The 20505-nt window shown below is 40.1% G+C and overlaps 1 protein-coding gene across 6 annotated transcripts in view; it reads right to left on the bottom strand.

Moving 5' to 3' along the window:
- Positions 1-20505, bottom strand: part of wizb (WIZ zinc finger b) — a 63155-nt gene that overhangs the window by 10569 nt on the left and 32081 nt on the right. The window contains exons 9-16 of one of the 6 annotated variants that reach the window (XR_015851286.1): positions 13064-13198; positions 10600-11136; positions 10106-10528; positions 9527-10024; positions 8925-9464; positions 8632-8843; positions 191-335; positions 26-123 (exon numbers count right to left, since the gene is read on the bottom strand). Coding sequence is in view for 5 of the 6 variants with exons in the window: in XM_088343519.1 (XP_088199645.1) it covers positions 26-335; positions 8632-8843; positions 8925-9464; positions 9527-10024; positions 10106-10528; positions 10600-11136; positions 13064-13198 (2655 nt within the window). In the remaining variant the exon portion in view is untranslated. Of the gene's footprint in view, positions 1-25; positions 336-5027; positions 5149-8631; positions 8844-8924; positions 9465-9526; positions 10025-10105; positions 10529-10599; positions 11137-13063; positions 13199-20505 lie in introns of those variants that run through there. The other 5 variants (XM_088343519.1, XM_088343528.1, XM_088343535.1 and 2 more) reach the window with 5 other exon arrangements.

Below are 20505 nucleotides of genomic sequence, written 5' to 3'. Positions count from 1 at the left end.
GGAAAAGAAAAAAAGCTTAATGTACCTCTGGGCAGACGAACATTGAGTTCACTGTGAGCCACCTGTGCTTGAAGTGAAAGGCTATTGACAAGGTGCGAGGGGCTGCTACTGCTCCTTGGACACCTGATGTGTGGAGCCCGAAGGTCAGGTTTGTCCTCTGAAGCCTTCGAAGATAATTGACCATGCTCACGACTCAGTGGGGACACCAGTTTCACTGCAAAAGCAGAAGACCATTTGGAAGAGGAAGACGATGCAGAAGAGGAAGCCTTCTGCCAGGAGGACGCGAAGTTGTGGTCTGAATCCGTAGACACAGGGAGAGGTGAGCTGCTCTTCTGCTGGAATGGGAGACACAGTCATTCAGTCAACAGCAATATAAATTGAACCAATATTGAATCAGTATACCTCTGCATAATCATAGTTAGATACTGGACATGTAAAAGAATGTAACTTGTTATATCCACTACTGCTGTTAGTGTTAGCATTAACATTAGCAATGGCTACACTAACCCTAGCTGCCCAGGTTGGGTAGCTAACAGTCTGTAGTTTGCAATAGTCTTTGATCTGTGCAGCCCTTTGAGACTCTTAGTGATTACTTGACTTGATGACTTGACTTGACTAATTAGCAGACACATTCAGGGTTGATCGATGGCTTACAGTGGTGAACCGGTGCATGCTAACTAGGGCCACGTAATATTGCAAGTTTGACCCTCCAGGCACAAGTTTCATATATTAAACAGGTATTTTGTTGTATACCATTATCATACGTTCCCTATGCCAAATTCAATTATCAATTTTTGGCATTTTTATGTCTTAGCACCAAGCTGTCACAATTGTGAAATGTGGTTGGTTCAATAATTATTTTTTCATGAACCAATTTCAAATTTTACATGTACTCGATATTGCTTAAAAAATACTCTTTTTCTTCTTATTATTTGGACCATTAGGGTGAGTGAAAACAAGCAACCACTTTCTTACAAATAACTTAACAAAGTTGAGTTAGGTGCAGTACAAGATAATACAATGAAGTATCAATGTCTGGTTTAGCATATTGGTACATTCAGGTAACAAGTACTTTGACGTAGCGAAGACAATTTTTGTAAAACCAAAAATCTATCCGTCCTTGACATATCTTTCTTTTGATATATCGTATTTATTTGAGTGTAACTCAAACACATGTATAACGTGAACCCCCAGTAATTGATTGAAAATGTGTTAAAAAATAGAAGTGATTCCCCTTTTCTCTGCTCAAACTAAGCATTGTAAGTGACACACGTACTGTGACTGCCGGCCTCGGCACCATGTCTTCTAAGTTGAGTTCAACCATGAGAAACCTGGGTGTAACTTTTAAGTCACATCAGGTTTGACAAATATATTGACCATGTGGACAGGAATGGCTTCTTTAAGCTGCGTCTTCTAGCAAATGTTAAATTGTTTTTAAGGCGTTCTGACCTTAAGAAAGCTATACATGCCTCAATAAGCTCAAGGCTAGATTATTACAATGCACTTAATGTTGGCGTCTCCCAGTCGTCTATCAGTTGCCTTCAACTTGCACAGATCGATGCTGCCCGTCTTTTAACCAACACCATAAGAAGTATGCATACCTCTCCTGTACATAAATGTCTTCACTGGCTCACCGTCATTTTAGAATTAATTTAGACTTTTAATTTTCGTTTTTTAAAGCTCTTAACAATCTTGCCCAGTCTGATTTATCAGAGCTGTTTGAATCTGGTAGAGTTCTGAGGTTCAAGGACCTACTTGTGCTGAAGTGCCCAGGTCAAATTATAAACGATGGGGTGACCAAGCCTTTACTGTTGCTGCCCCCAGGTTCTGGAATCAGCTCCCAGTCAAGATGAGTGTTACTCTGACCTGGGCTTCTTTAAATCCAGGCTAAAAATTCACTTCTTTGGGATGGCTTTTAATACTCAGTAGTATGACGACACTTTTATTCTATTTTATCTTTTTTGATACTGATGTATTGTTTTTTTTTCCTGTTTTTTTTTTTAAAACTGATTACTCCTCTGTTGTCATTACTGTAAAGCACTTGAGTACACCGAAAAGATCGTTGTAAAGGGCTGTATAAATAAAGTACATTACATTATGTTGAGGCGGACGGGTGTTGGAGGAATTGTGTTCTTTATACACAAATATACATGGTACATAGGAAAAGAATGTACTTTTTCAACCACTTGTGCAACTTAAAACATTGTCCTTCGGACAGCCTACTCATGTATAATCGTCAATGCCCTTCCCGATGGGGCCACGTAGCATGAGATTTAAAGTGAAACCCTATCTATTCTTTACTTTACACGGATAAGACCCAAAAGTATGTTTCCACCTCCACACTCTATAGCAGGGGTGGCGAACACGTGGCTCTAGATCCGCATGCGGCTCTTGGCCAATAAGAATGCGGCTCTTTGCCATCATATTTTCTATATACTGTGGCTCTTTGCCTGTTTTCATGTTTAGTTTTTTTTTGTGTATCGAAATCAACACAAACTTGTGGAAAATGTAGCGCTAGATATGATGCTGACCACTGTCTGGTCGAAATAAGGATGACGCCTTTAAGTTGGTAGGAGGACATCTGCAGTGATGCAGAGACTACCTGTCAGCTATAATAAACAGAAAGCTGATTTATGAGCTCCTATTCTGGCATATCATGACATCTGAAGTCATGAAAGCGTGTCACTAAAAGAAGCATTACAAATGAATTTTATTTGCAGTGCAGCATGTCTGGACTGAATTCTAAAGAAAGAGTGCGAAGCTTAGTCATCAGGGAGGGGCTCAACATCGAGCAGCAGGAACAGCACATCAAACGGAGGGAGGTAATATAGATAAACTTCTGAATAGGGATCGGTATTAAAAAAAAACTCGACTGATTCACGATGTTAATTTAAATTGTATTGCTTGGCATTTTTAATTGAGTATCAACACATTTGAGCTTTGGAAAAAACAACATGAGATCACCAGGGAGAAATTTAGCTTAGTCAATAAACATTCCCCCAGGGACACATTCACACAATTCACGGATCCCTGAACCGCATGGGTTGTAGTGGCACTATTGAAGACGCAACTCCAGACGGCTTCCTACACTGTTGACGTCTTTGGCCAATTTTTGGGTCGTGGCAAAGTTGGCAACAGTCCATTTCTTAATGTTGTCAGCCTGGTTCTTTTTCGGGTCTTCCTCTCCTTCTGCCCCCTTGGACTATGCCCTGGAGAATTATCTTGGCCCCGGGCCTGATGATCTTGTGACATGACCATACTACTGAAATTTCCGTCCGCGCACAGTTGACATCAGTTTATTGTAGGGTCCAATGTGTCCTCTGATGGTATTGCGCACCGTTTTGTTTGTCAATTGAGCTAAGTAACTGATGTCTAGAAGTTTTCTGTAGCATCACATTTTTATGGTCTGGATTTTATTTAGTTTTGCTGTAAAAGTCAATTTTTCACAAGCTTAGAGGAAGATGAAAGTAACCAGCACTTGCATGAGTCTGATCATTGATTTCACTGCTATGTTCTTGTCCCTCCATATAGGTTTAAGTGTGGCTGTGGTTCGAGCTATCCTGGCCATCAATTCTGGTTGTGACCCCTGTTCAGCTATGACAGCTCCAAGATATTTAAATTTGGTGAGAGGTTCTACTCCTCTGTGGCTGATGGTGATGTTTGTGGTGATACCTTAAGGATTGCTGGTCATTACTTTTGTTTTTTCTAGGAGGCTGATTTTCATCCCATAATGGTTTGATGCTTTGTCCAGGCAATTGACCAGATCTCTGAGTAAGTCTGTTTAATAAGGCACTTGACTCAAATTAGGAGTTTAAAACCCATAAAATAAAATTACATTGACCGGACTCTTACTACTTATTTTCATTAAAAAGGGTTGCAAACAATTTGGCTTCCAAGACCATCATTTTTTGCTATTATAACCCCTTGAAATCTTTGACTAGATTTTTATAAAAGACATGTTATATTCGTACAAATGTATTCCGTACGCCCAGAATCAATTATTGTAATACACTATATACATTTCAACTACAGTGGGACCTCGGTTATCGCGGTTAATGGGGACCAAAAACACCCGCGAAAAGTGAAAATCTGCGAAGTAGCGACGCCCCTTCAAAAATGGTTAAAAAAAAAAATATATTTTTTTTTATTTTTTTTAGATTTTTATTTTATTCTATTATTATAATTTTTTTAGACCTGTGAAACTCTGAAACCGCGAACGTGGTACAACGAAGTAGTGACGCCCCTTCAAAAATGCTTAAAAAAATAAAAAATAAATAAATATATATTATTTTATTACTATTATTTTTTAGACCTGCGAAGCTCTGAATCCGCAAACGTCGAGGCGTGAAGTAGCGAGGTCCCACCGTATATCATAAGTTACAACTGCAATACACATGGAATGATTTGTCAAATTTACCTCTTTTTGGTCAAAAGGTGCCCCAAAACAAATGTACTTGGATGCAAATAAATATTTGAAGTGGATGTGTGTATAGTGTACTATACTTGCATACCTCTGACATCTAGTTCATGAAACAGTTAGTTTTAGTTAATTAAACACTAGTTAATAGTCTGGATCATACTTTGCAGTTTTTGTATAAATTCACTGTGATGGCTAGTTACAATGCAGCACAGATTTCAAAATTGTGTATTAAATAAGTTTTAGTGTCCTACTCTTTCCTTTTCTTGATTTTTTTAACTTATTCTACTCAGCCCTTTGAGACTCTTTGTGATTAAGGGCTATACAAATAAACATGACTTGACTTGACATATTAGATGCATCTGAAATACTGAGATTCAGACTCAATCTATTTAAAACACAAAGACATCTCTAAGGTAATCTTTTCTGCATGAGTGTCACATCACAGCTCAGGCAAAAGGTGCGACAATGACGCAAATGCAGCAAAAAATAATTTAGGGAGGGAAGAAAAACATTTTCAGCAGTACGCCATAATTTATGGGAAGATGAAACATAAGCTGCAAGGCACCGATGTTACTATGGTAACTATGGAGTCAATAACTCACTTGTGCTGGCATCTTGTCTTCACAGAGATGTTTGAGGGATGTAAAGGACCTAAATTTACATTATCACTCAAAGCCGAAAGACAGCATGTCTCAAGAGTTCCAAGGCACACAAAGCCTGTCAAAACACTGGCGGAAGCATGTTAGAGCTCTAAGCATGTGAGACCTTTTTATAAACATAGAAAAGCAATAGAGTACATCTTTGGAGCTTCTTTATGGGTTATGATCTGAGCATTTTAGTTTGATGATTTGTCTAAATCTTTTCCCCAGAGCTAAAAGATATACAGTGAAGAAAATAAGTATTAGAACACTAAGCTATTTTGCTATTTCTCCCACTTAGGAATCATGGAGGGGTCTGAAATTTTCATCGTAGGTGCATGTCCACTGTGGGAGAGATAAACTAAAAAGAAAAATCCAGAAATTACAATGCATGTTTTTTCACAATTTATTTGTGTGATACAGCTGCAGACTATTTGAACACCCGTGTATCATCTAGATTACTGACCCTGAAAGACCTGTTCGAAGTCCACCTGCACTACATGTATCATCCGGAATCAGATGCACATGTTTGAGGTAATTAGCTGCATAAAGACACCTGTCCACCCCATACAATATGTAAGACTTTAACTTGTAACATGGCAAAGACCAAAGAGCTGTCCAAAGACACCAGAGACAACATTGTGCACTTCTATAAGGCAGAAAAGTGCTAAGGAGCTATTGCCAAGCAGCTTGGTGAAAAAAGGTCCACTGTTGGAGCAATCATTAGAAAATGGAAGCTAAACATGACTGTCAATCTCAAACGGAGTGGAGCCCCATGCAAGATATCACCTTGTGAGGTCTCAATGATCCTAACAAAGGTGTGGAATCAGCCCAGAACTGCACGACAGGGGTTGGTCAATGACCAGAAATGAGCTGGGACGAGCGTTTCCAAGGTGACAGTAGGTAATACACTAAGATGTCACGGTTTGAAATCAAGCATGGCACGAAAGGTTCCCCTGTTTAAACCAGCACATGGCCCGTCTTAAGTTTGCATATGGCCATCTGGATGATATAGCTAGAGGATTCATGGGAGAAAGTTTTGTGGTCAGATGAGAACAAAATAGAAATTTTTGTTTAGAATTCCACGAAGCATGTTTGGAGGAAGAGGAATAAAGAGTACAATCCGAAGAACACCATCCCTACTGTGAGCATGGGGGTGGTAGCATCATGCTATGGGGGTGTTTTTCTGCACATGGGACAGGACGGGTATTGTGAGATTTTGGGGAACGACTTCCTTCCCTCAGTCAGATCATTGGGGATGGGTTGTGCTGGGTCTTCCAACATGACAACAACCCGAAGCACACAGCTAGGAAAACCAAGGAGTGGCTCCGTAAGAAGCATATAAAGGTTGTAGCATGGCCCAGCCAGTCTCCAGACCTGAAACCAATCGAAAATCTTTGGAGGGAGCTAAAACTCCGTGTATCTCAGCGACAGCCCAGAAACCTGACTGATCTAGAGAAGATCTGTGTGGAGGAGTGGGCCAAGATTCCTCCTGCAGTGTGTGCAAACCTGGTGAAAAACTACAGGAAACATTTGACCTTTGTAATAGCAAACAAAGGCTACTGTACCAAATATTAACATTCATTTTCTCAGGTGTTTAAATACTTATTTGCAGCTATATCACACAAATACATTGTAAAAAAAACCTTGCATTGTGATTTCTGTATTTTTCTTTTTAGTTCCTCTCTTTCACAGTGGACCTGCACCTACTATAAACATTTCAGACCCTTCCATGATTTCGAAGTGGGAGAATCAGCAAAATAGCAGGGTGTTCAAATAATTATTTTCTTCGTTGTATGACAAGCAAAAATAAACTAAACTCTAAAAACCGAAAAATAACTAATTTTATGTCAAAATTGAATTAATCCACTACTTGGGTCCATCCGACATCCTGAGATTCCGTGGTACTTCAGATTCCAGACTGACAAGTAGCTCCCTGTAAACCAACCGAACATAGTGGTGGTGGACAAAGAGCAGAAGAGGGTGGTCTAACAGATGTGGCGGTACCAGCTGACGTCAACATCAGGTAGTAGGAGCCTGACAAACTAGAGAAGTACCAAGGGTTGAAAGAGCAGCTGTAACGGATGTGGAAGGTCAAGGCCTGCGTGGTCCCTGTGGTAGTGGGGGCACTCGGGCACACAGACTAATGTGCATTGTTTTAACATAATTCATGGTTGATTGCTCCAGAAGTGTATGATTTAAGTTCCTTGTATTTTAAGGAAAATAAAATCGCAATCATCGATTATTTAGAATCACAATACTTGTAGAATCACAATTATTGAGAATTGTGAAATTAATTGAATCTCCACCTTAATATCGTGCTACAGACGTTCCCCTATTTACGAACATTCGAGCTATGAAAAACGGTAGATGCGAACATTTTTTTTCGAGATGTCGCAAAATATCTGGACATTGCTGTAAGTTAGATTTTGAAATCTTTGCACCTTTTTCAGAGTACAGGACTGTACTGTAGTGCTTCTTTCCGCCACTACCGGCGTGTGGTGCTGTTTGCGCTCACCCAGCATCCACCCTGAAGAAGAAATCCAGCTTCCTCTTTCTAGTTTGTGTGTAAACAGACTATACTGTATCTCCAGCCCGCTGAGAACTTTGACATTTTTATTGTTTAATATCTCGTGCATCCATTCAATATGGTTGGTGTAAAGTGTTTCTTTTGAAATGAAAGTGGAATAAGAAAGCTTGATGCGGTTGAGAAAATGGTTGGATCCCTTTTTTTCGGATACTTTCTACCACTTAGGAGGAAGGCGCCTAACTCTTGAAGGTCAACTTCCAAAAGTAAGTTAAACTTAACTTTATTTATCTTTATAGAGCATATTATTTTATGAAATGTTTATTCTTTAGTACAAAACTATACAGGTTACTTATACAAGCCTTAAACATACTTATATAAACCTTAAACATACACAATATCTCACTGAAGCAACTTACGAACAAACTTAGCTTACAAACGATCGTCCGTAACGTATCTCGTTCGTAAGTAGGGCAGCCTCTATACAATCGAATTGTGACCAAATTATATCGTCACACCCCTAATATATTATACATAAAAAAATCATTTGAATAAATGAGTCATTTTGTTTTATACGATTACCCAAAAATTGCATCGTCAATGATGAAACAACCTCTAAAACAGGTCATTCGAATTAAAATGAATCAAACAAAGGATCTGATTGTTCAGAACAACATTCGTTTTCTTGTCAAATAAATCCACCAAAAATTGTGTCAATTTCTTACAAACAACCCCCAGAAACTGCATGTTAAATGACAAAATTAACCATAAAAAGAATGTTATTTCAATTAAAATAAAATGCAGAAAAAAATGGATCATTCTGTTTAGGCCAAATTATTGAATTGTTTGGAACAAGATCATGCCAAATTGTTGCAAAAAAAAACAAACCCATTGATATGGGTTTTGTTGTTCAATACAAGCCCCCAAACCCAAACCATTGGGCTTCTTGGTACATAACAACGAGGAATGATAGATCAAATTGATCAAAGTACTATATTGGTCCCATTTTGACTCAACTTGGCTTGGCACATATCATGTGTACTTACCCTCTTGGAGTTGGAGCGGGTACTCTGCATGTAGCTCCGATGCATTTCCAACACCTTCTGTGGCTTGCTGTGAATCCACGCGCTCAGTGTCTCAATAGGGGACCCGTTTACACACCATTCAGTTACCCCAAACTGCCTGAGGTGGGCTCGTGCGTGGCTTGCCAACGCCTTGCGGTTCTCAAAGTAAAAGCCACACAATTCGCAGCTTGGATCTGAAGAGTGAGGGAAGTTTTTCACAACCGGAACCATCAGATCGTTTCAAAAGCAAAAGGGAAGGGAAGTTTACCGCTTACCTTTACGGGCGAATTTATCAGGTGAGGGTTTTTTGTGAGGCAGGGGGGAAAACGCGTTAGGTGGATATGGCACGGTGTTTGAGGTATCTATGGACTCACCAGCTTCTAATGACTGTTTTCCTAGTGGGGAAATCCTGACAATCTTCTGTAAATTTGGGATATCCAAAGGGTCCATAGAACTTAAGCCCTGCTTAAAAAACCTCGACCCTGATGATGGAAAACTTAGAGGAGACTTTTGGAGCTTGGACGACTGGAAGCCAGAGATCCACAAACTCCCTGGACCTTTGGTTGAGTTAACCCATGAGGGACTTTTGGTACCTTCCTGCTTCACTTCTTCAGACTGAGAGGACATGTTTATCCTTCTCTTGTGCATAATACCTCTAAGGGTGTCGATGGGCGACCCATTGACTGTCCATTCTGTAATGCCCATTTGGCGCAGGTGAGATCGAGCATGACTAGAGAGGCCTTTTCGGTTCTCAAAATACTCTCCGCAAAACTCACAGCGAATATCCCTTGTAGGCTCCACTTCTCGAGACATAGCTGTAGTGAAAAAAATACAATTATGACCTTAATATTATACATGCTCAGACGAGAAAACGTACCAAAGTTGAGAGGGAATGAAGCGTCAGAATCACGCCATCTGGAGTTGAGCTGATCAGCGGGGAAACTACTTAAAGTGCCTGCTGCTTCAGGAGCAGTGACTTCAAGATCCACAGGTTCAGGCTTCAGCTTAATGATCAACTCGCTCGAGGAAGTTGTCAGAGTCGAATTGGACATGGAACCAGGCGACTGGGAAGGACTTGACGAGCAGTTTAAAGGGGTTTGGTTCATGACGGCCAAAGGCGAGGAACAGGTGGACAGAGGGGTACGGCGAGGTCCAGGAGAGGATGGAGGCGGAGTCTTGTGAGATTTTGAAGGACGGACACAAGGCAAGCCCCGCTTTGAGATGATTTCCCGCAGTGTGTCAATCGGGGAACCGTTTACACACCATTGAGTAATTCCCATTTGACGCAAATGGGAGCGAGCATGGCTGGATAGTCCCTTGCGGTTCTCAAAAAATTCGCCACAGAATTCACACCCTATTTCCTTTGTAGGTTCACCTGAACAGTTAGAAAAACAAACACAATGTTGAATGAACTTGGATGCCAGTGATTTTATTTAATTGTTGATATGACACTCACTTGGTGGAAGCATCATGAGCTCGCCACTATTGAGGCGCAAGACCTGCATATAAGATGATTTGAGACGCTTGGCAGCTGGGCCAACGGACGACAGAGCGGTAGCTTTAGACCCAACTCCTGTTGTTGTCACCTTATACAGTAGGGACGGAGAGGAGGAAGGTAGCATTGCCTTCTTTGGGGAGGGAAGCATGATAGGAATACTCCGGTAGTCAGGGTCAGGGTGGAATTTACTGGCTTTGTGCTTCAAGTCATCCGAGTCCATGAGCTGTTGCAGGAGGGTGATCGGGGAGCCTTTAGACTCGGAGTACTGCACCCCAAAGTGCCGCAGATGAGCCCTCGCGTGGCTGGACAAGCCTTTGCGGGTCTCAAACCAGGCACCACAAAGCTGACAAACTATGTCCTTGTTGGGCTTCACTTCAAAAGCTGCATATTTGGAAAGAGTATCTAATTTACAAAACATGTTCATCACAACAACTAGAAGATCAGACACTTACTGAGATTGAGAGGAGCGTCATTTTCTTGTGGGGCCCAGATTGGTTTGGATGGTGAGATTTTGGCAGGGGCTAAAAGGTTAGAAGTCAAACTTTTTATCCCTTTGGTCTTGTGAGCTGTGGAGCGCAACAGGGAAGACACTGGCAGTAATGAGGAAATAGGGACTTTCCTTACAACTGATGAAGGAGAGCTTGATTGAACCACAATCGGAGAACCAGCTGGAGAGGGAGTACGTGTGGAACAAGAAGGGGATGACATTGCCTCAACTGCTTTGGTCAAAAGGGAAAGGGGGATCGGCTTGTCATCCAATTCTTCGTACTTAGGGCCTTCGTCCTTGTGGTTCTCCGAATTAAAAAGGGGGGAACTTTGGGCTGAATGGGACTCTATGTGAGGTGAGCTTTTTTGGCTGTTCTGGTTGCCCTCCTTAGAAGTTTGGCAGTGGAGGTCAATCGACGCCCCCAAGTGCGAGCTAGCATGTCTGGACATCTCATGCCTGCTCTCAAATTGTTCACCACACAAGTTGCAATTCAAGTCATGAACTGTAAGAGAAACCAAACATTTTATTCATTGTAATACCCAGTTGTATCTGTTCAATTCTGTGGTATAGACTTATCTGTTATCTTGATTAAAACAAATGGCAAAACATTGCACATTGTCACAATGTTATTGGAAAAGATTGTTTTTATTTAAGCTTTGTTTATTTGTCAATAGAGAAGTTTCACAGATCTGAATGATTCTGAGGCGAACTGGACAAACCTTACTAAACCTAAACCCTCTTGTGACAACTTCAAACTGAACAACAGCTATGCTCAAATTTACCAAGGTGTTGTTTAAAAAAAAAGCACACCAAAAAAATGTAATATACAATTTCAAAAAGACACATATGCCTACCGTGGAATACAAACATGTAAATGTAAATTTTCTGCATTTATAGTGCTTTTCAAGTCAATTCAGACCTCCCAAAGCGCTTTTACACACACTAACTTACCGATAGAAGCATCAGCCATGAAAGGCAAATACCTGCTCATGGGGGGCATCAGGGATTCAGTGTCTTGCCCAAGGACAATTCAAAATATTAACCTGGAGAACTCGGGTATCGAACCTGCAACCTCTTGTTCCCAAGACGAGTGCTTTGCCTACTGAGCTACAGGCATGCTTTCAATATCATGCGTGGCTTATTGTTATGCCAGTATGCCACAATTGCAGCCTGACAACCCCGATATAAGGGTGCAAAAAAGTCTAATCATGACAATAAGCTACAGCGAGAAACTTTACAAAATATGCTTTTTCGGGAAAAAAAAAAAAACTGAAAAAAAAATATATATGTTTTGTAACGTACCGTCGTTGACAACAATTACCTTTTGGTAAGTGTGCAATGATCCAACAACTCAATAATAGACTGATGTGCTTTTTTGTCCCAATGTGTCAATAAGGGTTGACTACAGACATTCACTCCAAGAGTATTTTGGCAAAGTTTCATGTCAAATGATGGAATGCACACTTCTGGTCATTCACAAACTTCGTGGGTGAGTGTCATAATCTATGTTTTACTTTCTGAACAACATCTGAAGAAAAATTACACAATCGTCTGTTGAAATGTATTACAATCTATTAAAGTGATCCCCAACCGCCAAGCAGCGAACCGGGCTGTTTGTTCATTTGGCACCGGGCCGCAAAAAAAAAAAAAAAAATACCAGAAGTCTGAGTCAGTATGGCTCACACAGCCATGATGTGATTGATTTGCAAAGTGAAGTCAAACCCTTGCAATTCTGCATATGCAAATTTAAAGTTTGGGAACAACAAGCAGAATCCAGTAATTATAGTGATGTGATACTTTAGTTCAAGCAACCAACTGCTGGCTGGAAACTAGTAGGCTGGGAGCACAGCAGCGGACAGGAAAAACAGTAATCAACACAGCCCAAAAGATCATCGGCATCCATCTACCCAGTCTAGAGGACATTGCCGGTTTGCCATACTGTAGAAGAGCCAATCAAATTAAAAAGACGATTCCCACCCCAGCCACCACCTCTTTGAACTGTTGCCCTCTGGTAGGTGCTGCAAGTCCCTCAAAACAAGGACAATCAGGCTCAGGCAGCTTCTAACGCAAGGCCATCACCACCCTAAACAAACGCACCAAACTGTGAAAAAATATCTTGCAACTCATTTTGGGTATTTTTCCTTTTTACGATTGCACAAAACTGAAAATATAGATATCTTGTGATTTTTCTAAGTCTTTTAAAATTGCTGCTGCTAAATGTCACAACACATATTTTCATTCCACTATTGTTACGATGCACTATTAATAAAGACTAAAGTCTTTGTTACATGTTTTTCCAGATTGCCATGTCTAATCTCTGCATACAATGTTTTACAACATTCATACCATCAATAAAGACAATTCAAATCAAAATGACATTGTAAGATCGAACAGCTACCATGAAACTTGTAAAAGTATTTCCCTCTCACCTTTGGTGTCTTCATCTTCCCCCGCAGAGAGGCAATCTTCTTCAGTGTTCTGCAGACATATTCTCTTTGGGATGGAGCTGACGCCATTGACAGCCAGTGAGTCAGGCTCAACCTCTTCGTCTGAATCTCCTTCACCTACAATATAATAATGTCTATTGTAGTAAAGAATTCCACTGTATAATAGGAAAAAAGTATTCCATGAGAAAAAAAGACACATCCCCACCATCTCCTTTTTCAGTGTTAAGGTTTTATTAATCATTCTGGAAATTAGGGTTGGGAAATATCGCAAAATTGTCTGGTAAACTAAAAAAAATGAATACAACAAAGCCTTTTGAAAGGGTTTTAATTTGAAGTATAGCATGCAAAAAGGTATCATATGCGCATGGTGTTTAAGAAAAAGAAAAAGAATGAAAAGCAGACCGTTTTCAAATCACTACGTAGGGTTGGCATTTTAGCAAACACGGCTTTCAATCGACGAATGGTGGAGTGCTCCATTCCTATGCTTAGCCCCTTACTCTGGGTAACACATGTCACATAATCATAAAAATGTGCTGCATTTATAACCCCGTTTCTTTGATGAGTCTAATCAAGTTGTTTTAGCGAAGAGGGTATTTTTAAAATATGCTTTTCTCACTATTTATATCATATTGTTCCACACTGACAAGACACAAATATGACTGTCTTCATGCACACAAAGGGGCCATTTAGCGAGTCGTACGCTATGCCCATGTATGGACTTCAGGACCTAGTTAGCTGGCTTTGCAAGCTTTAGTTCATTTGTATCTCATGCAGACCTGTTTCCACAGCTACAGTACATACATTGAAACCCAAAATTAGCCAATGAATGAAGAAATCACTGATTACCAAGTAGAATGTGACTCAATATAAGAAAATAACAAACAGCATTAAGGAATATAAAGTGAGTTTAATAAATTAAATCTAAACCGAATGGTCCGTTGTAGAGATGGGAATTCCATTTTTTTTGAAGAACCGGCTTTTTCGCCTTGGCGAACTAAAGAGAGAAGGCTCGTTTGGCTTCCAAACGGCTCTTCAGTTTGTTTTTGTTTAATCCATTTATTACCATGTATTCATTATGTATTATTTTGAATGACTTAAAAAGGGGAAAATAAAGCAAAGGTAACACTTAACGTTAACTATGGAAAACAAAGGGAACAACTTAAAATATTTATAAATCCACAAAGATAAAATACAAAACAATTTTAATTTTTTTTTTATACTCAACAAATTCAAAGTCAACTGCGCAAAATCCCAGAAAATAATGCATTTTGACCAATCACAAGAGAAAAATAGCATCTGGAAGTGAACCAGTCTTGATTGGTGGGTAGCCAGCTCCTACTTCGAAGAAAAGGTCATAAAGCATTTTTGTTCGCGAACGACACGATTCAGTTGCGACTCAGTCCTCAATCCCCTTTTCTTTCAGTGCATTAGTAAATACTGTATTCATAATCGCTATCTAACCACAGCAGATGGTAGCCCGTATTTTGAATGGTGACATGATCCAGAACAACGTGAAGTAACGAACTCTGTGGAGAGCAAAAAAACGCACCGCTAAAGTTCGCCCAGTGCTCTTGAAATTAGATGCTGAGATTATAATTCATGTGTTTATTACTTTTTGGCTTGATATCTGTCATGTATTGCTCTCTGGTCCCTCGATGTCTAGCATCAAATGTTTGCAACTGGTTAAAATGCAAGACTTTTGACTAAGACAAGAAAGTTTGACCATATCAATCCAATATTAGCTAACTTGCCCTGACTACAGGTTTGCTTTAGATGTGACTTTAAGGTTCTCTTACTAACAAAAAAATGTTTGCAGGGTCTTGCCTCCTCTTCTGATTTTCCCCTATGTTCCTGCACTGAGCCTCCACAAGGAAAACGCTGGTCTACTTGCAACTCCGAGAGCCAAAAAGTCTGCAGGCTTGAGAACGTTTTCCATCCGGGCCCCGTTGCTATGGAATACTTAACTTCCTCAGAAGATCTGCAACCCCAGTGGAAGTTTTTAAATCTAGACTACAGACCTACAACTATTCTAGATCTTGTGATTGATGCCGACCTCATACTTTTCTATTCCTGTCATTTACGGCTGCCTGGTTAGTGGCGAAATAAGGGAGAAGGACGAATTGGGATAAGTCTGAGGACCAGCACCTGGACTTGAAGTATGCCATCATCTGCATCGACCAGCCAACTGAGATGGGAAGCTGCGTCATCACTGTCATGGACTTCTTGAACAATTTCACATATTACCTTTGTTTTGTGTATTGTTACACAATGCAAGATCAATTGCAGCCTGGTCATTCTGTAAAGGGGGCTTACCACTTGTGTGGCCCATTCTCAAAGTTTCTAACTTTCCGCATGCCGTGATGTAATTGTGGCTTGAGCAGTGCAGAGAGATATTTTGTGATAAAAGGCTATACAAATATGTGTAAATTGACTTGAGGTGTAGGCTTACATGCAAGTATATAAGGTACGTTAAGTCACTTTGGTTTTGCTGGTCATTTTGTTTTTTGTGGGAAAGAAATGTGAATATATTCTACAATCTCCGCTTTAAACTGCAAAATCATTAAATTTGATACATTTTAGAGGTGGATTTTTTTTCCTCCGGTCGCAGCTTGTCATTAGGGTGGAATGGTTGGCCCTGAATCAGACCAGTTGAGAACCACTGACCTAGGTCCTTTCAAACTCTGAGATGAGAATACTTTGGACTCAGTTGCATTCAATAAAAATACAGAAAATCCTTTTCAGTCATTGCTTGAAGAAACAGAGAAAACGTCATCCATCATTTTTGATACAATGTTTTTACAATAGCTGAAGCAGTAGCAGGGATTTTCAAACCCCTTTACACTTAAAACTAATATTAATGCAAATAACATATGTCACAAAACAGTGACAGCAATGTATCCTTCATCTTGTGGTTTAGAATGTTAATATAGTAGAGAAAAGAGAATGTTTTCACTCTGCCACCAGTTAATCACACACATCACGATTGCTGCATGCGCAACGTGCACACATGTCGGGAAAAGCCAAGTCAAGTCACATTTATTTCTATAGCCCTTAATCACAGAGTATCCAAGCCCACAGGCCACAATTACAACATCCCTTGAACTGAAACCTATACGAGGGTAAGAATGAACTCAAAAACCTCAGCATGAGGTAAATAGAGAAACCTTGAGAAGGGGTCACATATGAACGGATCCCCCTTCCGGGGTGACCAGGCTGCAATGGATGTAACAAGCTAGGTTTGAAATAAAATAAGGGAACTGTAGCATAGGTTGATATTAATTGCATGTGCATACGTACGGACAGAAATCACAGCTCAATTAGCCAGTGACCATAACTGTGATTTGATATCTTTACAAATGATTGAACTATTGAATTACATTAATTACTAAGGTAAAAATAAATTCTTAATTGCTTTTTTTTTTTTAAATAATAATTTGTCCAACATTTGCTACTAGATTTTTTTTTTTTTTTTCAAATTCAAGACAAACCAGTGTACTACACCTTGGGGGCTTTCTGACTTTCCAGACATATGTGCTGCACGTTGGCTTTGTTGTTGTAAAATAGTTGATGAAGCGTTATCATTTAAATTACGTGGCATGAAGACCTGAGAAGGAGAGCAAGACAGTAGTGTGGAAAAAACGTAATTTAAAGGTGAAGACAATGCATTTAATTTATGTCTTTATGCCTGTAGGGTGCACAACTGATACCACTGAAGGAAATCAATGCACAACCTTGGCCACACAAAAAATATGATCCGTTTTAATAATCGCATCCCAAAATATATTGTACATTTTGGGATCATTTAAAATTGTGTACACCACACAACATTTTTTGGTATGGGATTTTTTTAAAATAAATATTTTTATGAATAAACTTTTTGTTAGACCAATATTGTCTTGCCCATTTTGGCTGTGATCCGGATGGTCTCGGTCAACAGTAACAGAAGACAACTTAATCCTAGATTGTCAAAATTGTTGAAGTAAACTACCAAATCTTATCTTATATCAAGAATTTATTTGGTAAATAATATTTTTTTACACTGATTATTTTGTTTTGTATTCTATATAGTATGTCTTGCTGTAAGTAAATAAGTGCTGCATTTTCTTATAAGGTTAATTATAGGCTAATGAGGGAACATGCATCATTAATTAGGGGAGCTGCGTTTGACAGTTATGCATTTAATTTAAGTCTCTTTTTCTGTAGCGCAGTGGTCAGGAGACATTTTGACCCAAAGAGCCATAAAAGCAAAAAAATAATTAAAAAAACAATAATTGAAACACACTTTCAATCTTAAAACAAAAATACACAAAACCACCAAATCCGCTCTGCTCTGCAGGCAAAAGCTAATTCTTCAGCACATTTTATTTCACTCAGACATTTGATGATTTCATCAAATCTGTGAAATGATAATAACGCCAAAGCATGACACACGCATATCAAAAATATAATACTTAAAATTCTTGTCTCGCTCAGTTGAAACTCATTTGGACCATCATTTTTGTCCTAAATTATGGCTTCAAAACAAGGCGCAAGCAAAATCGTTTTGTAGAAATGTCATAAAATACTGTACTGTGTCAACCCCGACTGTAAACTGTAGTTGAAAAAGTACCATATATTCACTGTGTAGCATTTGCTTCGCATGTATCATAATCGGGATTTGCAGCGGTCAAATTTGACCGTAGGTTCCCGACCCCTGCTATAGAGTGCATACCTGTCAACCTGTACGTTTTTGCCGTACAAAGTACGTTTATTATGCATTTTAAGACGTGTACGACGTACAAGAAAAACTGTACGGAAAAACGCAAATTTGTCAATTATGGGTACCAACACCTACTATGACGAAACGGCAAATCAATCAAGTCAAACGAGTTCGCTGCGGAAGCCTCTATCTCGGTATCGTTTTTTTCCGTTGCAAACGAAGCGAGCGGTTTGATGCTACTGTGCGTATGCATCTGCCGCCTCGGATTTCATGTGGTAGTTATGTAGTGAAAGGATGTCCGTCTCTTTTTAGAGAACCGGCTTTTTCGGCTCAACTCATTAAAGAGAGCCGGCTCTCAAACGGCTCACTTGCTTTGATGCATTACAGTATATTACGAATCATTATTGTTGTATAAAGAAGTTAAGAAAAAAGGAAGAATAAAAGGAGAAAATAAAAAAGACAGGTTTGTGGTTATCCCTTTAATCAGTATATTATCAACAATAATTTAATGCAGAAAATGAATTAATAATTTGAATAAGAAAATGTATTATTCTACTTAATTATATTTGCATGTATTTTTCCTTCTACATTAAACATCCAAGCTACTTAATTTTTGAACTTTTTTATAATAAACCTCATTCATGTCGAGCAACTCAGTATCTCACTAAAAATGTTAATTAACAATATATATGATATAACGAAACATATACATTATAACATGCTAAGCTACATAAACACGTTTGAAAAAAAATATGGTGTAAGATTATTTTGTATTTTGTGAGCGCATGGAGCCGTGGAGGTTGACAGGTATGAGAGTGCATAACTGATACCACTGAAAAAACATTGCACAACCATGGCAAAATAAAATATGATCTCAGTTATTAAAACAGCATCCCATTAAAAACGCACTTAATGCATACACACGTGACAAAAACACGCTCTAAAACTTGATTTCAGTCCGCCGCCAACAGTTACGCCTTCCTCGGCAAATGTGCCATTTTCTGCGACAAATGGGAGAATCAAAAGAGACCTGGAGCCAGACAAAGCTTTTCGTCTGGTGGGCGGTCCCCTCATCTCCCTCATCTCTTGAGTGGAAGCGGCGATGTGACAACTCAGGTTGCAGACGAACAGCGCCGATTCACTCATTTACCTTCCGACACAAAGTGCTCCACTTTGGATGCCCGCAACTCAAGTCAAACTTTCAGCTAGTTAGTGGTCCGAGTGGGATCCGAACCAGGCGTTCTGTGCATTAAGTTAAGATCGCTGCCCTCCGAGATTGATGCCTCAACGTAAGGGAATGGAAGCGTATCCTCTTAAATAAATCAAAGCGAAGTAAAATGGCGAGGATTGGGCACCTGGAGACGATTTTAGGGAAAAAAAGACTGACTCGTAAAATAAACCGTGACCGCGATTGAAATGCCAACCTCACACGCGTTAGTCATGACAAATGACCCCCTTGACGACATTCGACTTGCGCTTTACCTGCGAAGGAGACGCGCATTTTTTTGACACTTTTAATGGCTGTTGTCTGCTCACGGCGGAACTCGACATGCGGCTTGAGACACCCCGGGCGTCGGGGACAGATGTCATGAAGAGCCAACACCGGTCACTACTCACCGATTCGCGAGCGTAGGCGATCGTAGCGAGGCAATCTTTCGGCTATTGTTTGGGTCCGCGGGGAGATGGAAGAAGCCATTTTGCCCCCATATGTACCGCCGAGTTAAGGCGTGACCAATCGAGAGGAGGCGGAGGTTGGGATAAACGCACTGAGTCGAGTGTGCCACATCAACGGGCTGAGGGGACTTTCTCGCTAGACTCCGACAGACTCTCTCTCTCAATGACACACACACGCAGACATTCCTGGACAGGGGGACATTCAGGTCACAGATGTTGACCACCCCTTATTTGATAGGGTCTGACAGGTGAGAGTGAAGCATCTGAAATCATCTGTCACTAGGGCGTTACTAGGGTAATGGGTGGGTGAGGATAGTCCAGTGCCCACCCATGGACACGCTGTGCCCACCCAAAGAAAACTGAATGTAGTGGTGGGAGCAGTCTCAAAACAAAACAAACAAAAGAAGGAAACAAAATAAAAAAGGAATAAGAAAAGGAGTAAAAAGTAAAATGCCGAGAAAAAAGAAACAAAAAGAAAACATGATAAGGAGAAAAAAGAAAAAACAAACAGGAATTAAAAAGCTAGAAAAAAAGAGAGAAGAAAAAAAAGACAATGGAGGAAAAAAATAAGAAAAAAAGCGTTAAATAAATCTAGGAGGGGGGGACAAAAAAGGAAAAAGGGAAAAATGACATAAAACAAAGAAAAGAAAAAAGGGAAATTACAGGTTTTGTGGGTCCCTTTGTTTTGTATATCACTATCCATCCATCCATTATCTGCACCGCCAGATAATGGCCAGATTCCTCAGTAGGGTCGCGGGGGTGCTGGAGCCCATCCCAGCCATCTTTGGGCAGTGGGCGGGGGACACCCTGAACTGGTTGCCAGCCAGTCGCAGGGCACACAGGGCCAGACAATTTGCTCGCTCAGTCACACCTAGGGACAATTTGGACCGGCCAATTAACCTGACATGCATGTTTTTGGAATGTGGGAGGAAACCGGAGTGCCCGGAAGAAATCCTAGCAAGCACGGGGAGAACATGCAAATTCCACACAGGAGGTTTGATCTTACCGCCGTGAAGCCCAGTATATTAATAATAATAGTGTAATATTCTGC

The sequence above is a fragment of the Urocampus carinirostris genome, chromosome 1 (genome assembly GCF_059441175.1).
Source record: "Urocampus carinirostris isolate Australia breed hairy pipefish chromosome 1, RoL_Ucar_1.0, whole genome shotgun sequence".
Lineage (NCBI taxonomy): Eukaryota > Metazoa > Chordata > Actinopteri > Syngnathiformes > Syngnathidae > Urocampus > Urocampus carinirostris.
The sequence above is the reverse complement of the archived record's forward strand: the minus strand, read 5'-3'. Positions and strand labels throughout refer to the sequence as shown.